Here is a 20,804-nt window from a genome sequence, read left to right on the forward strand (position 1 = left end):
TAGAGATTCATGCCATGAGATAGATAGAGAGAGAGAGAGAGAGAAAACTTGTTTATATGCGAAAAATAGATTTTTTAATTTATAAATAAGTGAGAGACATTCTCTGCACAAAACAGCGATCGTATTCTAGAGCGTTGAATAAAAAGGATACAACGCAAAGTGGAAGTATATATTTATACACGTATACGGCCAAGTTTTAAAAATGAAATTAAGCTCGCCATTATGCATAAAGATTACAGGTCTCGAGAAGCGATAATGCGACAAGCGTTGCCGTAGACCGAGAAGGCTCATTAAAGTTAAATTAGGTGATCTTTTGATCTTTCAGGAAGTCAGAAATAAATTTTAATAATTTTTGTAATATAAAATTGAAGAGATATTGTGATCAATTGAAGAGAATCGAGGAGTTTCTCACAAAATAAAACAAGATTTGATTTACTTCTATATACAGGTTGTCCCATTTTAAAGGACCCACTCAAATATCTCAGAAACACTGCGTTAAATCGAAAAATGTTTCAAACAAAAGTTGTGTGGCTTCAAGGGGGCCGTAAGATGGTGACAATGATTTGACCTTGGAAAATCATTTGAAGGTCGTGTGAAGGTCAACTTTAAAATCTTAAACGGAAACCCCCATTTTTTATTTAGTATTCTTGTAGCTGACATCGAGAGCTTTCCAAAACACTATAATAAAGTATTTTTTTATTAAGTACTTTTCGAATTATTTTATATTTTAATTTGACATATTTTGATATAAAAAATTAAATATTTCATAAAATATTCAGTTTTCGATAATCTTACCGTAATACTTTTATGTACAGAATAATGAGACAAAGTAATCTAAAGATACAAGTTTGCGAATTCTTCAAAAGGACTCGCGGAAAGACGTTATTGAAGGAGGCGTTCCTGGAAGTGGAAGACGGTAAAACGAGCAGAATGAGTTTATCGCGGGTTATCCGCTTCGGAAGGGGGAGGAAAATTTTTAAAACGAGAAGAACTTATATAGGGCGGAGCGCGTTGCCTGCTCCGCGATCCTTGCACATCATTTCTCCGGTCATTTGGACGTTGTTGCGGCATCTGCCGTATCAGCGAAGGCGCATTTATTAGGTGTACAACTTTGCTTCCGCCGTTTTCCTATAGATGACTTTAGCGGTAAATAGTGGTCGAAATAAATAGATCATAGACGTCATGCGATAAACTTGGGCATCTGTCAACATAACCCCATAGAAACATTAGTCGATTTGTGTCTGCATCATAAAGTTATTCTCGATTGAAAATGTCAGTTTACGAGCCAAATTCTCGTCATTTGCGGAAGGTTTTAATTTTCTGCTTCAATATGAAGAAATCTGCGGCTGGGGCTCATCGAATGCTCTCAAATACTTATGGTGAAGCCGCTATTAGTGAAAGAAGGTGTCGCGAGTGGTTTCAACGCTTCAAGAACGGTGATTTTCACGTGGAAGACCTTCATAGCGATGGAAGAGAGAAGGTTTTCGAAGATGCAGAATTGGAGGCATTACTTAATGAAGACTCGAGTCAAAGTCAAAAAGAATTGGCACGATCATTGGGAGTGACTCAACAAGCAATTTCAAAATGTATAACCAGTTTTTTACAATAAAGCCTCGAATTTCGGGGAAAAAAAAAACGGCGGAAGCAAAGTTGTACACCTAATACATAAAGCAAATCTCTCTTTTCCGTAAGTTCCGGCACAAGGATGCCGGAAGTCGCATCGCGACGACGTTCCCGGCAAGGCTGTTGAACTCTCTCCGCGCTTTTCCTTATCCCGAGACGCGGAATTACTTTTGACCGGTCGTGGAACGTGCGCGATAAGCTACACGAGCATATGCCGGCACGATGTGACGGAAAATGGACGCATGCATCTATTTTCGTTCCCCGGTCACGTAACTACCGCGAGAGCGGCGGATATATATTATGCGCTCCACCTTATACATACATACATACATACATACATACATACATACATACGTACATATACACGCTGCGCTATGCGGTATTCATCCCGCTCACGGCTTACGATGGATATCCCGCGTCTACCGAACGACACGTCTAACGAGCTGTCGCTTTAATCTGTGTTAACACTCGGAGAGCCGTTTGTAAGTTTAATTTAGCCATCCGCCCCAAAATTACGTTTGACAAGGATAGCCGAACGATGTCACGCAACATTGTTACATCGAAGCGAAAAAAAATTTGAATTTAATTAGCCAGTGTCGATATTCAGGTTTAATTATATTTTTTTTTTAGAACTGTTCCTCCCTCCCTCCCTCCCTCCCTCCTAGAAGTCCCCACCTTGTTTTATCCTGCAGATTGTATCAATTCGAAATCACAGGCCCCGCTTAACGAAATTTTAATTGCGCGTTACGTATACAACCCTTGAAATCTATCTTTATTAATTTCTTGGCGAAAGAAATTTCTAGTCAAACAAATATTGTCCGTATACATCAAACTAATATTAAGAACTTTAGAGAAAATGGCAAAAAAAAAAAAAATGGAAAAGAACAGTTGAACTTTTCTCTCGCGCGATCAATTTTTATATTTAATATGATTATTTTTACGCTACTTTGTATAGAGATTCAATTCTTTTCAATGTATAATGATACTTGAACAATGTATAATGATATTATACTATATATTTTTGATTCCTTATGGATAATTTTGAAAATTTAATTCAACGTGTTGCAGCTGAAAGTTTAATCTCGATAAAATTAAGTATCTAATTAAAATTCTCTTAAAGAGAAATTTATCCGAGGCTAACTGGGTAGTAAGGTTCTTTTTTTTTTTTTTTTAAAGCTTTTCTTACATATTTGCATATCTGAATCTTAATTCGTTAAAATAATTTTATTTCTGCCTTCTCACTTTTACAGCAGGATACGGTTTATCCGATTAATTCAAAAATTGCTCACATCTCGATACAAAGGAAAAAGAATAAATTAATCGAAGAACCTACATGAAAAATATGATAATAATTCTAACGCATAATCTATGATAAAATATTCAAATATTATTAATAACATTTGATAATAATATGATTTACCAAATATACCAATTTGTCTTAATCCTTGTATAATTAATTATTCTAATCCTATTATTATTAACTAATTATTTTAATATCATACAATTGTAATTTTAATGGTAATACACAATTTAATATTAATTTATAATTTACAATTTAATACAATTTAATATTATATATCGATGTATATATATATATATATCTAAGAAAATTTTAAAAATATTGAATTGCATAAGTTATATACAGGGTGGCCCCGAACGTTTCAGCCAGACTTGGAAATCTTACTGGGAAATTTAATTCTGAACAAAAAAATTTCGTATAAACATGGGTCGAAAAATGCTTTCTTAAGAAGTTATCGCTTCTACTATTACGTACTGTTCTAGTTTAAAAAAATTATTTTATTTTCACAAAAGAAAAAGATTTTTATTTTATTTTATTTTATTTTATTTTTTATTATTTTTTTTTTCCCAAGAAATTTATTAAGTTTCGTTTTCTTTTTATTTCATTTCCTTTTCACCTTTTGCTCTTCCTTTGCATCAGAGGTCCTTGAGCGATAACTTCTTAAGGAAGCATTTTTCGATCCATGTTTATAGGAAATTTTTTGTTCAGAATTAAATTTTCTATAAGATGTCAGAGTCTGGCTGGGGAACGTTCGGGGCCCACCCTGTATAGCATTGATATGATTAGATTGAAAGTGTTAAAAGAGCAGATTGGTTTGATGAAGCAAATATATCTATATTTCGAAAAATTTTACAACTTTGTATATCCAAAATTATAAAAATAATCTGTATATACGTACCTATATAATAATATTATAATTGCTGGACGGATCGAATTAATAGCAGAAAAGAGAGGATAATCAAAATGATAGAAACGTCGAAAATAGTTATGATTATATATATTTTAACGCGCTTCTTTGGTGATACGTGTCAACGGGGAATGTTAATGTAGAAAAATTCCAGTTTTGTCCGGTGCCGGCACGTGAAACGTGCCTATGCAAATGCGCTTTATGTCCATTGGGCTTTCGCGGTTACCGCCCATGGGTGCAATCTGTGCGCCAACGATGCGCGCAATGTTGCACCAGGTGCTAGATGCAACTGCCGGTCGTCGCTACCAGGTGATTTAGCCGCGCCGTATAATTGGCCTTAACTCTCTAATATAAACGTGAAGGGGGCCACTCAGCCCCCCTCCCCCCTCCCCCTCCCTCCCCCCTCGGCCAATTCGCGCGCCGATGAAACTCCGCCGATTAGCATGGACATTGGATTTTCGACGATTTTGCGTTGGAATTATCGCGTGAAATTAAATCTCTCGCGGTCATTTGACCGGGACGGAAAGTTCGAAATACCCAATAGTAATTCTGTATTTGCTTCGGTTCAAAATATGTACAATCTGCTGCCTAATAAGCGTACGTTGCTCGCAGTTCACTAATTATTTTATTAGTCGCGATGCTTTTTCCAGAGCTTTCATCTTTTAACAAATACTAACCAGCATTAATTACACAAACGGCTTTACTCATTTGTTTTTCGGTTAGATATCGTCCTTTTTCTACAAGCAAAGATTTTGAGAATACTGACGACAAAAATATATCGACAGCCAAAAATGTCGACGTTAAAATATTTGGATTTTTTTTTATCGGGCTTGCAGATGCGGTAGCATCTATTTCAATTTCCAATGTTTGACAGAGTTTGGATATAGAATTATTTTTAATGAAAACTTTAGCATTAAACATCCTAATAATTAATATATACGAGAATTAAAGACGCGTGAAAAATTTTATTTAAATTTAAGTAAAAAAATATATATACACACACACACACATAAATGTTAATACTATTTCATCTCATTACATGTATAAAGTTTTTAAAATAAGAGAAAGTTCTGTACAGTTTGTGTATAAATATTGAATAAAGTCTTGGGATAACGAGATCTATCTCGGATATTTGAATTTTTGTTTCCAATATTTAGAGATAAAACAATTTTTTATAAAAAAATAATCTCGTATTTTTAGATACAAGATAGTTAGAGTAATATAACACACGAATCCACTTTCGATGTAAAACCAGCTCTGGCGCAGCGGTTTTATGAATTTAACTTGCAGTTTTTATATATCGATATTTTTTTTCCTCCGATATTATTTATTAAAGCCACGTGCAACTGTTACAGCCGGGCATGCATTACGCCTGTCACCTATTCATTGTTGAACTCACGGCGGTATCAGATATACACAGAGAGCGCTGCCACAAGTGCCATAATACTCGCGGCTATAGGCGCCGGAAGTACCTTATGGAGGTGAACGCAATAATCATGCCGGACGATCGACTCTTGTCTCGCAATTTTACTCGCACGGAAACTCGCGAAAGCGGGTCGAAGAACGAGAAAAGTCGTCGACTCCCTTGTCGCCTTTAGCATTGTTTATGAAAGCAAACGAGTCAGAAGCCATTTGCCATTAGTCATATATAACGTCCCTAGGTAGAGTTGTTTAATGTCTGCATTAAACAGCTTGGCTACTATTTCAGAATCTTCCTTTATTTCGCGATTTGACGATTATTATTGGCAAATATTCACTATATTTCTACAGAATGTCTATTTCCCGGGAAAAAAAAAAAAAAAAAAAAAAAAGAAATTTTTATGAAATTTTATTGGGATTCGGGAAATTCTTTTTTTTTTTCCTTTTTGATAATCTCGCTCATATATTATAAGCAATGAAAAAATATTCTCTGTACCAGGAATTTTGAACCAAAATATCTGCAAGGTCAGGGAATCTTTTTTATAAGATTTTAGTAAATATCCTATAGACAGGGTAGGGCATTTATATTGAGACACCTAAATATCTAAAAGATAAAGCAAGATAGAAAGAAATGTTTCGGACAAAAGTTGTTCGGTTCTAAGGGGGTCATAAGATGGTGCCATTAGCTTGATCTTGGGTGGAGGCGCTTGGGAGATTTCAATGTCAATCTTATTTTTTTAAATGGAAACACTTCAATTTTTTTACATAAGTCGATTCCTCGCAATATTCTGCATAAAAAGTTGTAGGGGCATGATGGCCAATAGTTTAATAGTTTACGAGATATTTTATACCTTATTTTATTACTTTACCTCGACATAATTTTACATAAACTATGAAATATCTCATAAAATTATTTATTTTGCAATAATGTTACCTTAATATTTTAAGCTCAAAAAAAATGAGAGACATCAATTGGTGTAAAGAAAGTAAAACAAGATTGACATTGAAATCTCCGAAGCGCCTCCACCCAAGATCAAACTAATGGCACCATCTTATGACCGCCTTAAAACCGAACAACTTTTGTCCGAAACATTTCTTTCTATCCTGCTTTATCTTTTAGATATTTAGGTGTCTCAATATAAATGCCCCACCTTTTGTTTTCTTCAGAAATTTGGAAAATATTTAAATGTTTTATTTAAAAGAGAGATAAATATCTCATTTCTTTTGTACCTGAAAAGTCAGGGATTTTCCATGGAATTTTATTGGAACTCGGGATTTTTTTTTTTTTTAAATTTCCTTTTTGATAATTTCGCTTATATGTCTTCAGAAGTTTGGAAAATATTTAAATGTTTTATTTAAAAGAGAGATAAATATATAAAGTACGTTTTCTTTTTCTATTCCATCTCACACATTGAGTTAAGATCCCGTTTCACGTGAAAGTATTTTTCACGTTCGGATACGCGACGCGAATCTCGAATGGGAACATACGAGATTCCCTTGAATAAAATTTCAATATCCGGACACACGCACGTAGGCGGGACATTTATTTTCCGCTTAACGCTTAGCGGAGCGGCGGTTTCAGTTAAAACGTTCGCCCAAAACCATCCTAATAATTCAGCTAGCGCGGACCGCGCTCGCAATCCTCTCACGCACATAAATTTCTCTCGTCGTCGCCATTAGCGTGCGATTTCACCGACGAAGTTGCAACAGGAGCGAGACGGGATTTTACATCCGAACCATTCATCTCCCTCTCGCGGAGCATTTTTTTCTATCTCTTCGCATTACATCGGAAGAATGTATACCGTGTACCGGCTTATCGCGACGCCTTATTACTCTCCGTGTATAAAATCAGATCCCTCTCTCCTCCCCCTTCCATTGAGCTCCGTTCAATGGACAATTGATGTCCCGGCGACGATCATGCCAAGGCCATTCCCGAAGAACGGCCAGATTGCTTCCGTTCCCTATTTGAGCCCTCCCGCAGCCTCCGATATTCATACTAGAACGAAGCGGACCGCGAAAAGGGCGGTTTTTCACGACGCGAACCGCGGCTGGCGATCGATCGATTGAAAACTATTCCGGGGATTACGCTCCAAGATGTACGCCGGAGGGAAATGTATGTACCGGGTGTATAGTAAGGGAGAAAGAGAGAGAGAGAGAGAGAGAGAGAGAGAGAGAGAGAGAGAGAGAGAGAGAGAGAGAGAGAGAGAGAGAGAGAGAGAGAGAGAGAGAGAGAGAGAGAGAGAGAGAGAGAGTCAAAGAAGAACAAACTGTTCCGCGAAAAATTTGCTTTCAATTTTTCCGTAAGACTGTGATTATAGACTGTTATCGATTATAGTTTTTTAATTATCGGTATCGTTTTCGAATGATACCGATAATTATCAATATCCTTTCACAAGAGTGGATATTTGGAATTTTAATTTCTCTTCTTATATAAAGAAACTTCTCCATCCAAACCTAATATCAATTTCTTTACTCTATTCTATTAAAAACGAAAATACAGATCAAGGATAATTGAACATTGTAGTAAATTTATTGTAAGATTAATTTTCTTAATCGTGTCTCTGTGAAATGACAGCGCTTTATTTTTGAAGAAATCTAGCCTTAAATGTTTTTTTAAAAGAAAATAATTAAAACAAAAGATTTCTAATTTTATATATATATATATATATATATACAGGGTGGGACATTTATATTGAGACACCTAAATATTTAAAAGATGAAGCAAGATAGAAAGAAATGTTTTGGACAAAAGTTGTTCGGTTCTAAGGGGGTCATAGGATGGTGCCATTAGTTTGATGTTGGGTGGAGGCGCTTCGGAGATTTTAATGTCAATCTTGTTTTACTTTCTTTACACCAATTGATGTCTCTCATTTTTTTGAGCTTAAAATATTAAGGTAACATTATTGCAAAATAAATAATTTTTTAAGATATTTCATAGTTTATGTAAAATTATGTCGAAGTAAAGTAATAAAATAAGGTATAAAATATCTCGTAAACTATTAAACTTTTGGCCATCATGCCCCTACAACTTTTTATGCAGAATATTGCAAGGAATCGATTTATGTAAAAAAATTGGAGTGTTTCCATTTAAAAAAATAAGATTGACATTGAAATCTCCAAAGTGCTTCCAAGATCAAACTAATGGCACCATCTTATGACCCCCTTAAAACCGAACAACTTTTGTCCGAAACATTTCTTTCTATCTTGCTATATCTGTTAGATATTTAGGTGTCTCAATATAAATACCCCACCCTGTGTGTGTATGTGTATATATATATATATATATATATATATATATATATATATGAAATCTTTAAATTCATTTATTTTAATTCATATTCAATGTGTGTTTTCGAAATTAATCTTTTATTAAAATATATAATACGCGTTGAATTATTTATGTGTACTCTTAAAATCCTTAATTCAAAGATGGAGGTTTATCTTATCCGGGAAAGGAAGGTAGGCATTTTTATGCGTCGGAAAACATTGGTAGCGGGACTTGAGCTGAATACAAACGTTTCATTTATGCATCGCGACAAAAGCGATAGAGGCCGTATCGAGAAACGCGTACATGTGTCGACGTACGGATAATAGAATCGTGGGTCGCAATAATGTGAGGGTGGAATGGGGTCGGATTGATCATTGATTCTGACGGTGGAAGAGCCTGGCGATGGCGGGGCGGCGAGGGGGTGGCGTTCGATTTCTAGAGAGGGCTGTCGATCTCTGTTGTTTGTTTCCAATACCATTTGTATTCCATTGAGAGTGTCGGCGTATTGGTCTTATTGTTCTAGGTAATTCATCGAGCTTTCATCGCGTTTATAAAAATATTGACTGTGTAGTGTATGTACGTTCAATTGTGTTCGGCTGTTGATGTGATTGTAAACGCGCATTTCTAGACAATTATAAATTGCAAAGTGCGCGTGATTAGCTCTGAATGTTGGCTCTTGCGGAATTTTCATCTAATTCGAACTTGCGTGTCGTAGCATTTTTATAATCTACATCCTTTTCAGATTTCTATTCCGAAATTATTAGATTTTCTAAATCTTGTATTGTCTAATATTGAAACTTTTCGAGAAATAATTTCAGAGAAATATTTCAAAAAAATGTTCTTCAAATTAATCTCGATTATATCGTTTATATATATATATATATAAGCGTTTTTCTCTTACACATCTCTTTTTCTTCTAATTCATGATGAATAATGCATTTCCTCCAGTGTTCTATATTTTTTTATACGTGACAGCACGATATTTCTTTTTAATCAAGCTTATTTCGAAATATTGGAAACCTTTTAGCCATAAATAATAATATCTCTGTTATATAAAAATTTTTCGAATGGAGCTTTTATTATTTTTACATGGCACTTATATACCTGAATATTAAAATTTTTGATTGTGACATATATGAAAATGAACGCTTCTATTTGTAAAATTGTTTTATTTGCATTAACAAGATATCCTTTATTTCAACGGAAACTATTATATCGCGAATTCGTTGTAAATGTTTTGTCACACACAAAATTGTTATAAAGTTTGAAAGATAGATGTGACGATAGGTGTAAATATATCGTAATTTTAGCAAATTGACTAAAATTGAACGAATAGATATTAAAAGCGACATGCGAGAGTCAAATAACCGGACGGTTATTTAAATTTTAAAAAACTCGACGTGCACATCCCTCGTAAAATGAAGTACATTTTCAATGTTTCATCGTTCGTGGTTATTGCAGTTTGAGTTTGCAGCTGAAGTGTTAAATTCTCTGCGGAGAACTTTGGCGGGACTTTCCACCAACTATAGGCAGGGATAATGACACAAAATTTATATGAAAGAGATAGCTTATTAGATTACTCGTTATCTCTCTCGAACATACAATACTCTATGTTTAAATAAATCTTTATTTCATTGTTTAATTTTAATTTTTCAAGATTTATGCTGAATAATAGCCGCTAAGATAATACTACTTAACGCTAAAACTAAGTCTAAGAATCTTTTGTCAAGGATAAAACAGAAATGAGTATTATTAAAGCTTCGTGAGGTATAATTTTTCCATGTAAAAAATTTTAAAAACATTCTATATATATTTCTTTGACATGAGAAATTTTATTGTATATATTTATATATAAAATTTTTCATTTTCAAAAAATATTGAAAGAATGTATATAATGGAAAAAAAAATTTTTTTTTTTCGACTATAAAAAGAGATCGCTATTTTTCGTATCAAAATTGTATAATTTCGTATCAACTTGAAGTTTTGCAGGATATTGTCTCTCGAAAAATATCTATCAAAGCGGAAGTGACGGATGACTTCGCGAATGAATCGAATCGCTCGATATCACTATATTCGCGCTTCGTTCGTCTCTTGTCAATTCCGCTTGTCTTGGCCTCCGCTCACGTTCCTCCGCTCCGTGCGCGAAATGTCAGATCCGCAGACCGAGCGGATTTACTGCGCCCAACAAATAAATATACCGCCGACTTTCCCGCGCATTCTCAAGCTCTACGCGAAGGCGGCGATTCGAACGCAGCCGTACGATCTTTTGCGATGGACCACCGCCTATTTTCGAGCTTTGGCGAACGGCGAGCCGCCTCCGACGAAGGTACGGTTCATTTTTGTGCAAACCAATATAAAAGAGCTCTAAACTCTTGAGAAATTTTGCTTATGACGTCATATATATATATATATATATGTCACGTTTAAAAAATTTAATATTGAGAGAGGAGCGTGAGAAAGAATTTAATGTTGAGGGATGAGTGTCTAAAAATAATTTAAAAAAAAAACTCATTTTCTATAGTTTTCGAGATATCAGATTACAACAGCAAAGATTCTCAATATTTGGAAAGAAGTTTGACCAAAAATATCGCATTGTCATATATAAAAAAAACGTAAAATTTCGAGGAAATATATTATTTAACAATTAAAAGGAAAATAGATCTCTCTAGAAGCTTACATAGTTATAAGATAATATAATCGAAATTTGCTAAAAGGACATTTCTCTGAAATATTGAAATTGTCCGAAATTTTCGAGGAAATTTCAATATTAGATAATATATGATGGAATCGTCAGAAAAATCTAATAATTTCGGAATAAAAATCTAGCTTACGCGCTAAAATTCCGAGGGATCTTTCATAATATTCCGTGCAATATGTTTAAAATTTATCAATTTTGAAAAAATTTTTTCCCTTAATCTCTAGCTTCTTTTTTTCCATTTGTTTTAAGTTCGGAGCAAAAAGGTAAGCGTATCGGAAAATATATTTCTAAAGATACATTACTCGCGCAAAAATCAATCGGCATTCCACGCGTGCCGCGATCGATCTATATTGTTACGTCGCTTGTTCGAATAATCTTTATGATATTATTCGTGAAGTATAAGGTACATTCATCATCCCCAGTCTTCTCTCACCCTTCCACCGACATCCGGAACGGATGTCTGTAATTATAAGTTCGCGTAATTCTTGGTTGAATGAAGTAACAACATTAAAGAGAAGTTACAAATCGGCGGAGCTTACGATCTTTCTCTCTTATCCGAGTAATCGATTTAATGAAAAGTTGTAATTCGTTGCGTCCGCGGATATAAGGCATGTGCGTTTTAAGAATTAAATAAAACTGAATAAAATTAAATTCCATTCTAGAGCCGAATTAATAAATTTAAACATCGATACAATATTTTGCGCGCAAACAATTTCCTTCCATAATTATATTAATATATAATATGATTGTTCTCTTTATTAATATCCATTTATCATTATTCATGCGTTATTGATAAATATGCAAACTCTTCATATAACGCCATTTAATAAATATAATTGCTGTTGCATCAGTTAACGAAATTAATTTAACGGCCAATCAAATTCTTTACGATATTATTAACGATATTATTGTTTTTTTTTTATCGCGCAAATTTATTCTCGATGTATGAAATTTCTTCCATTAAAGCGTTTTTGAATTTTCTTTTAATATTATTATTATTATTATAAATATATTTTGTACAAATAATTTTGTTATTATTTCTCTTTATGAATTTTATTCTATAAAAATGTATATAAGAAAAGTGTCTTGTTTAAAAGTTTACTTTAGTTTTAACGCGGATAACGCTATTCTGCCTTTGTCTTAAAGCATATTTCGTCAAAGCACTTTGTTGTTAAGTATTAAATAATTTCTTAATTACTCCACGGCTTAAATGTTGACAGAAATTGGTTTCAATTCCGTTGAATTACGCATCGCTGAAGATGAAGCGACGCATTCCCTCGTGAAACATTCTATGTATATCACTATATATGCAACTCTCTCTCTCTCTCTCTCTCTCTCTCTCTCTCTCGCGACATTTATGCATCTTACCGATTAATTTAATTACAGGGAGCATAATCTAATTTGTAACTATTACTGCAACATGCTGACGCGGTTATTGTTGTTATCAATGATGACTGGAAATTCCTCACTGATCTGTGATATATCGCGTTACCGCGGGAGCTGACACGCGATACCTGATTATAGCGCGATATTTCCGCGCGTATGTACGTTACACGTAGCTTTCCTAAAATGGGAAGGGAACGAGGGAGAGTGCGCTCTGCAAGACAAATATCAGCGTAATTCGCATCCCCTTCTCCCGTGGGAGAGCCGAGGGCCGTTCGATGGAAATGCCGGGCGACAGGGCGGCGTTTCTATAGTTGGCGGCGAAAACCGGTTTGTAACAGCTCCGTACGCGTACGGGACGCGTTATACGTGCCGTATACACGCGCGCCCAGGGGGCATTATCGATGGATCGGACACACGGCCATCGTAAGGGGTTATCTGGCAACTGGTTACTGACCGCGAACAACCCCGAATGGCCCATCGATATTGTCCTACAGGACAGACTGGAGTATCCGCCCTTTACCCACCCAACTGGCATCACGCCCGGCTACCTGAAGACCCTATTCAATAGATTCGGTCGCGTGGACAAGGTCTGCTTGAAAGCCCTCGTACAGGACTGGCGTGGGTTGGATTTACCCGAGACGAGCCTCTATCAGCTTCTCGTGGTGGCTGGTTTATTGCCGGATAAGGAGCACTGTGATTTTTATCGATTTCTCGCGGTCGCCTGTGGATTTTTAGGAAATGTAAGTTATGATAAAATTCTCATTGGAAGGAGACGCGACAGCGATCATTTTTTTTATCGCCTGCGATTATATCTGATATCGGAATTTTTCACCATGAAACATGCATCTCTTTTTTTCTCACGTGCTTTTTCGAAGTATAACGATTGGAAAGGATGTTCCTTTTTTTAATTTTTGTTTATCACAATATGAATAATAAGATATAAGCTGACTCTTTATAACGGTTGAAAGAATTGACGCGCTGTCGGCACCACCTGATCTGACGTGCGATATAGCGGAAATTGGAAACGAAAAAAAAAAAAACCCCAATATTATTGACTCACATGTCATTGCTGAATATTTACATCGTGTACAGTTAGAACAAGCAAAACATGAGACGGCCGTAATTTAGTTGGTTACATTTGATCTGTATGATGGGATGGACAGCTGTCAATTTCTAGATTTTTAAAACGGGACTGATGATAAAAGAGCCGTTAACGATATTATTGAATCACAGGATGCAGTAACGTTTCGCTATATATTTCGCGTACGATCGATACGTATTTCTCTTTTTAAATTTTCTTTTTAATTCTTCACGAAAAGTAGCGAATAAAAAATATTTCAATGGAAATAAATAACAAACATTCAAATGAAAATATTCGCGATAAGTCTGAAAAAAATCTGTAAAATATTCTCCTTATCCAGAATTTTGAACGAAAATATCTAAAAGAGACGTGTTTATATATATATATATATATATATATATATATATATATATATATATATATATAATTTGAGGATAGACACTCTGTTAACGTGTACAAGTATCTTCTTTCTAGATTCTCGTATGTCTTAATATAATTAAGCCGGGGAGGTAAACGCCATTAATCTCGCGGTTGTAATTTACGCCCGCTTCCAGAATCTGCTGGAGACGATGATATACGTTTGCGAGTTACTGACGCACGAGCCGGAAGGCGGCTCAGCCATGATACCCCTGAGGATTTTCTTGGATCTTTACGGATATCTGGCGAATCTCGATTGTAGCGGCGAGCGGCCCGTACGCCGTCGCGTGGTCGAACGCGCCGATTCCTCGAGCGTGGAGGCGTCCGTCTCGGGACCGACGTCCGAGACGATCGATTCGACGACGACGATGTTTTGCAGCTGCGAGTTCACAGCGGCGGAAAAGGTATCGCTCGCGCGGGGCGTTCCTCCCCCCTCCCCCCTCGGATTGAATGAAATATTGAATCGGTTTTTTCCTTCTCGTTTAATGATCTTTTTGCATCTTTGCCCGCGCGGTTAATGAGATTTCTCGAATGACCCATTTCCGGTATTCTTATCGAAGGATTTGCGCACGTAATGGAACGTAATCGTAGCGCGGTATGAAAATTGATTTCGAGAAAATGTGTCTTTTGAGATTCGGCATTTTTATTCAATTTTTATTCATCGAAGAGAGAGAGAGAGAGAGAGAGAGAGAGAGAGAGAGAGAGAGAGAGAGAGAGAGAGAGAGAGAGAGAGAGAGAGAGAGAGCGGGCAATCTTGTCAAACTATAATTACGGGCCATTTAATCGTTTAATATGCATATAACATTATGCACGAGGCTACTTTTAGGAAAAATTAAAATATACAGGGTGTCCCATTTTAAAGGACCCACTCAAATATCTCAGAAACATTGCGTTAAATCGAAAAATGTTTCAAACAAAAGTTGTATGGCTTCAAGGAGGCCGTAAGATGGTGACAATGATTTGATCTTGAAAAATCATTTGAAGGTTATGTGAAGGTCAACTTTAAAATCTTAAATAGAAACTCCCATTTTTTATTTAGTATTCTTGTAGCTGACATCGAGAGCTGTCCAAAACACTACAATAAAGTATTTTTTCATTAAGTACTTTTTGAGTTATTTTATATTTTATATAATCTGACATATTTTGATATAAAAAATTAAATATTTTGTAAAATATTCAGTTTTTGATAATCTTACCGTAACACTTTTATGTACAGAATAATAATACAAATCAATTAGTATAAAAAAATAATAGTTTTTAAAAAAATTTTTACGATGTATTTTTTTAAACAATTATTATTTTTTTTTTTTTTTCCATTAATTGATTTGTCCCATTATTCTGTACATAGAAGTATTACGGTAAGATTATCAAAAACTAAATATTTTACGAGATATTTAATTTTTTATATCAAAATATGTCAGATTAAAATATAAAATAACTCAAAAAGTACTTAATGAAAAAATACTTTATTATAGTGTTTTGGAAAGCTCTCGATGTCAGCTACAAGAATACTAAATAAAAAAAGGGGATTTCTCTTTAAGATTTTAAAATTGACCTTCACATGACCTTCAAATGATTTTCCAAGGTTAAATCATTGTCACCATCTCATGGCCCCCTTGAAGCCACACAACTTTTGTTTGAAACATTTTTCGATTTAACGCAGTGTTTCTGAGATATTTGAGTGGGTCCTTTAAAATGGGACACCCTGTATATACATATATTATTGAGATGAATGGCTTTGACTTATGATACACATCGTGTGGTTTCGGGCAAATTGACATTTATTTGTAACTTACACACGTAAGCAGGTATGGGGCGTGCTTTAAGCGAACGGGGCGCATTGTAATTTTCGAGGCTATAATTGTGTTATATAACCGCCTTTCTAAAGGGAACAATGCCGCGGCGGACGGTTTATATATACTTGCATATTTTATAAGGATTTCATAATTGCAAAGCGCAATTTTTCATGTATAAAAAGGAAAGTTGCAACATTTTAATTCTTAATACGATATACCCCATTTTACTTCTCTATTAATATTTATAAAAGAGTGTCTATAAAGTTTCTTCCCCACCCCCTATATTTCGGAAACGGTTTTTCATAATTTTGAAAAAAATTATGAAAAAATCGTGAAATACGTTGCATCATTATTTCGAGGGGTTACTCTTTTAAGGGGATTGGGGGAGCTGCCTCCCCCAAGGACTTGGGATGCCACAGAGGGAACCCGATTCAAAAATTTCGAATGGTGTGTCTCCTATATTGTAGTATGTCGTTCAAAAGGACATAAAAAAGAAATTTTTGGCCGAAAGTTGATCCGTTCGGGAATTATTTAGGATCAAGGTTCGAAGAAGCCAATTTTTAAAAAATCGTTTTTCTCATTTAAAAAGTCCTAAAAGAGCATTTGAGGTGTGAAAGTGCGTCGTTTTTTTTAAATCCGTCTTTTTTAAGTCTAAATTCTTTATAGAATTTATAGACACCCTGTATTATTTAGTAATGTATAGCGTGTTAATCATTCTTTATTCGACGTACAAACGTCAAATTAATGCTATAGAATATTAAAAAAAATATTGAAACGGAAGTACACGGAAGTTAGAATTGGAAAATTACAAGCGTGTAATAACGCGAGGAATAAAATTGGACAAATTTTGCCAATAAGCTTGCGGAATAAGCTGCTTTCGTCATACAACATCCACTGCTAACTACTTCTCGTTACAAGCAAAGCTGCATATTTTATATACGCATTTGCGCTTCAGACTATACTCGGTTTTCGTAGCGAGCGAAAATTAACCGGTTCACGTAGATTACAGGAAATACATATTAACGAAATTTTGTTTAACCATTTGTACAGAAATGACTTGAAAATTTCTGAATTAAACGCATCGTGAATTTTATTTAGCGCTAATATAGAAAGGGATTATAATATCGCGTATAAAATATAAAAGCGCATTTAGTTGAATATTAAAGACGAGTCAAAAAATACGTGAGATATCGCGATTGTTAGTCTTGTTATCGAGATGTCAAGAGGACGTTTCTCTTAATTTTATTGAACGCTCGTATTCGATCAAACACGCGTGTCAGGAGGAGGCGAGCACCACCGATGAGGATGTTTGCGGAGAAGCGTCTCGTGAAAAGCGAGCTTCGGAAAATCTCGAGATCCTGAAGGATCACGGAGATGACCCGGAGCAATCCGATGACGACGACGTAGCGTCGGCGAGACAGTGTGTCGCCGGCGATAAAACCGAGATCGAGTCGATTCATCGTCATCTTTCCCAGGATGGGAGTAGCGAGGTACGCTAGCCGAGACACGCTAACAGTATACACGATCAGGAAAACGATCAGTCACATTGAATTTTGCGATCGCGATTGTAAAATTTTACAAAATTTCTACAGTGTCTAAAAAGTGAACTTTGATTTTGACAAGTCACACTTTTTTCTAACGTCAGTTGCGTGAAAAAAGAAACGTAGTTTTCCAATATTTCTAATACTAGAATATATTGAAAAGAAAAAAGAAATCAAGAATTTTTCGAGCGTTTTGAAAATTATTTATTTATTTCGTTCAGCCATTTATTTATTATAGAGAAAGAGAGATTTAATGACATTTTATTTAGGGTGTTTACTTTTTGGAAAAACCTAGAATTCTCATGGAGGGATTTCTTTTGTATGTAGAAAAATCAGGGAATTCGCATGGGATTTTATTGGGATTCGGGTAATTTTTTCAAAAATTCTTTCGATAATTTAGCTCCTGTATCGTAAACAATCGACGAGCTGAATGTGAATTCTGTTTTTATATATTATAAATATTGGGTTGAGTAAAAAGTCATTGTGTATTTTTGCAACAGATGGTATTAGTTCAGTTTTGGCAGTACTAGAGTCATTCACACATATGTTTGTCATATATCGTTTAACAGCTGACGGTTTAAGCTTCATTCTAAAAAAAAATTGAGCGATTTGGTTGAGTTTTGGAGATTTTACAACAAGTTGAAGATGGAAGACCAAACTGTGCATTTTCGCCATATTTTACTGTTTTACTTCCGTAAAGAGAAGAACGCGCGTCAAGCTTGTGAAAAATTGCGTAAAGTTTACGGTGACGATGCTCTACAAGAACGTCAGTGCCAAAACTGGTTCAAGAAATTCCGCGCTGGTGATTTTGATCTCAAAGATGCTCCTCGGATGCTCAGGAAGGCCCACCGAGATTGATGACGACAAAATAAAGGCATTGATCAAGTTAAACCCACGTTACACGACACGAGAGATTGCAGAAACATTGAAGATCAGTCAAAAAGGTGTTCACGTCCACCTAAAGAAGCTGGGATACGTAAGCAAGCTCGATATTTGGATTCCTCATGAACTTAAAGAAGTTCATTTGACGGCGCGTATAAACATCTGCGATATGCTCATGAAACGTGAAGAAAACGATCCTTTTTTTAAACGAATGATAACTGGTGATGAGAAGTGGATTGTTTACAACAATGTGGAACGCAAACGGTCTTGGTCCCGACGTGATGATTCGCCTCAAACGACTTCAAAAGCAGAACTTCATCAGAAGAAGGTTATACTCTCAGTGTGGTGGGATTGGAAGGGTGTGGTGTTTTTTGAGCTCCTACCAAGGAACCGAACAATCAATTCGGATGTGTACTGTCGGCAATTGGACAGTTTGAACGAATCTGTCATCCAGAAACGTCCGGAGCTCGTCAATCGTAAAGGAGTTGTGTTCCATCACGACAAAGCGAGACCACACACATCTTTGGCGATCCGTCAACAATTATTGAAGCTTGGATGGGATGTGTTACCCCACCCAGCATACTCGCCTGATCTTGCGCCGTCAGACTTCCACTTGTTTCGCTTTCTTCAAAACTCCTTGCGTGGAATAACGTTAAATTCAGATGAGGCGGTAAATCAGCACCTTGTTCAGTTTTTCGCCAATAAAGACAGGTCCTTCTACGAACGGGGAATTATGAAGCTCATCGAAAGATGGCAAAAGGTCATCGAACAAAACGGAAAATATGTCATTGATTGATCTTTGTTCTTTATATAAATAAATGACTTTGAAAAACATACAAAAAATACGCAATGACTTTTTTCTCAACCCAATATATGTCTATTTTTGAGTAGACACCCTGATTTACTGTTTTACCTTGTATATAAATTTCTAATCGCGAATAAAACAAACGGCTGAACGTTTGCTTAGTCGGTTGAAAACGTCGAGAGTCCTGTCGTTTCCTCGATCATCGATCACACCGAGCATTATGACGATACTCACGAGGGTCTCTCGACGCACGACGTCGACGACGCACAGGTGATGATGGACGATGCATTTGACTTGGACGAGGATAAGAAGAGGATCGTAGGGGAAGCGATCGAGGAGACGGCTTCTGACGAGTTCGAGAGCCCGTCGAAGGAGAGCTACCCACGGCTCGACGAAGCAGAAGGATCAGTCTGCCAGATGCCATCGCCGTCCGATCCCCTGAAAGAGTTCCTGAAAAGAATGCAAGCGGAGGTGGATGCGGGTCGTCTGGAAACAATCTTCCGGGTATCTGGAATCGGTCCGCCGATATCGACCGAGCGTGTAACGGCTGTTGGAATCTGGTTGGCGGATTGTGCTCGTCGTCAGGAGGGTCTAGTCGGGCCGCGAAATATCCGTCACTTTCTCTGCCCGAATCTCGATGACATTTCGGAGTGCGTTTGCGCGTAACCAACGTAAAATGCATTTCGCTTCTGTCAATGGCAAAAACGATTTTTAGTCCACGAAAATGGATCTTGACACAATCGTAAACTTATTTACCGATGCCACCAGGATTAAATTCGTGAAAAAGATTCGAAAGCTTTATGAAACATTATATTTTCTGGTCACTGAACTAATCACTTAAATCTTTTATTATCCTAGTGCACGCATACGTAAATGCGATTATCGCAATTTCATATCGAGGAAGTAATGAATTGATTTTGGTAAATTAATTCTTTACACAGATCTGCAATGATTACATGTGCAAATTAACTTGCATCCTATTGCATTTTGTACGATCATTCAATGTCATGGTATTGTATAATTGCTTGCAATTTATAATCATATTCGGTTGCAATTGGAACGTTATAATTTAACGTGACACGTGGAATAATATCTGTATTATATTTGACAATTGTCATTATTGTAAAGAAATAAATATAACTTTCCGAGGATAGCTCAAAGAATTCAAACTTTGGATATTTTTCGAATCGATGTTAATTTGCAGTGTTTACGACTTTCGAGACTTAGATACTTATTTCATCTCACGTAGACGAGGAAAGTACGTAGGTACTCCGCGAGCAAGAAGTGCGCATAAAAATTTATCTCCTCCATCTAACAGCGGAAGTGATCGATATTCTTCGAGGGCACGTGTTGGTCGTTTTCCGTAACTGCCTATTCCATTGTGCGTTTTATCGATTCGCCGGCTATACCGCATCGACAACAACTCGGTAATCGATTATTGGTCGGGTTATTATTGGTATCACGGTATGCACAATATTGACGTATGCCGGTCAGCTTCAGGGTTCATAGCCAACGCGCCCCACTCCCCTTCTCGATGGCATCTACTTTGATACACCGTCTATCACAATTCGTTATTGGGACAAACAGTGTACGCGGACGTTGAAGCGCGCGCATTATTGAATGTGCCACATTTACCTTAAGGGGGATATGAATGAAGATCGACACACTCTCGCGTTTCGAT

The 20,804-nt window shown here is 36.1% G+C and overlaps 2 protein-coding genes across 2 annotated transcripts in view; both read left to right on the forward strand.

Annotated features, from left to right (window-relative positions):
- Positions 1 to 20,804, forward strand: part of Dtn (transmembrane protein 132C dtn) — a 118,908-nt gene that overhangs the window by 56,175 nt on the left and 41,929 nt on the right. The gene's annotated exons all lie outside the window — the stretch shown is intronic.
- Positions 10,664 to 19,937, forward strand: LOC138944874 (uncharacterized). The gene is made up of 5 exons (XM_070315940.1): positions 10,664 to 10,848; positions 13,101 to 13,443; positions 14,237 to 14,503; positions 17,176 to 17,385; positions 19,286 to 19,937. Exons 1-5 carry the CDS (start codon positions 10,664 to 10,666, stop codon positions 19,787 to 19,789), a joined length of 1,509 nt encoding a protein of 502 aa, XP_070172041.1. The 3' UTR covers positions 19,790 to 19,937.

This window comes from Polyergus mexicanus, unplaced genomic scaffold (assembly GCF_030449975.1).
Source record: "Polyergus mexicanus isolate NDT 795.1 unplaced genomic scaffold, iyPolMexi1.0 SCAF_3, whole genome shotgun sequence".
NCBI classification, from domain to species: Eukaryota; Metazoa; Arthropoda; class Insecta; order Hymenoptera; family Formicidae; genus Polyergus; species Polyergus mexicanus.

Coding starts and splice junctions, on each gene's coding strand:
- LOC138944874 (XM_070315940.1), top strand. CDS start 10,664: ATGTCAGATCCGCAGACCGAGCGGATTTACTGCGCCCAACAAATAAAT. Junction 10,849..13,100: donor CCGCCTCCGACGAAGGTACG/GTTCATTTTTGT, acceptor CCTACAGGACAG/ACTGGAGTATCCGCCCTTTA. Junction 14,504..17,175: donor AGTTCACAGCGGCGGAAAAG/GTATCGCTCGCG, acceptor CACGCGTGTCAG/GAGGAGGCGAGCACCACCGA.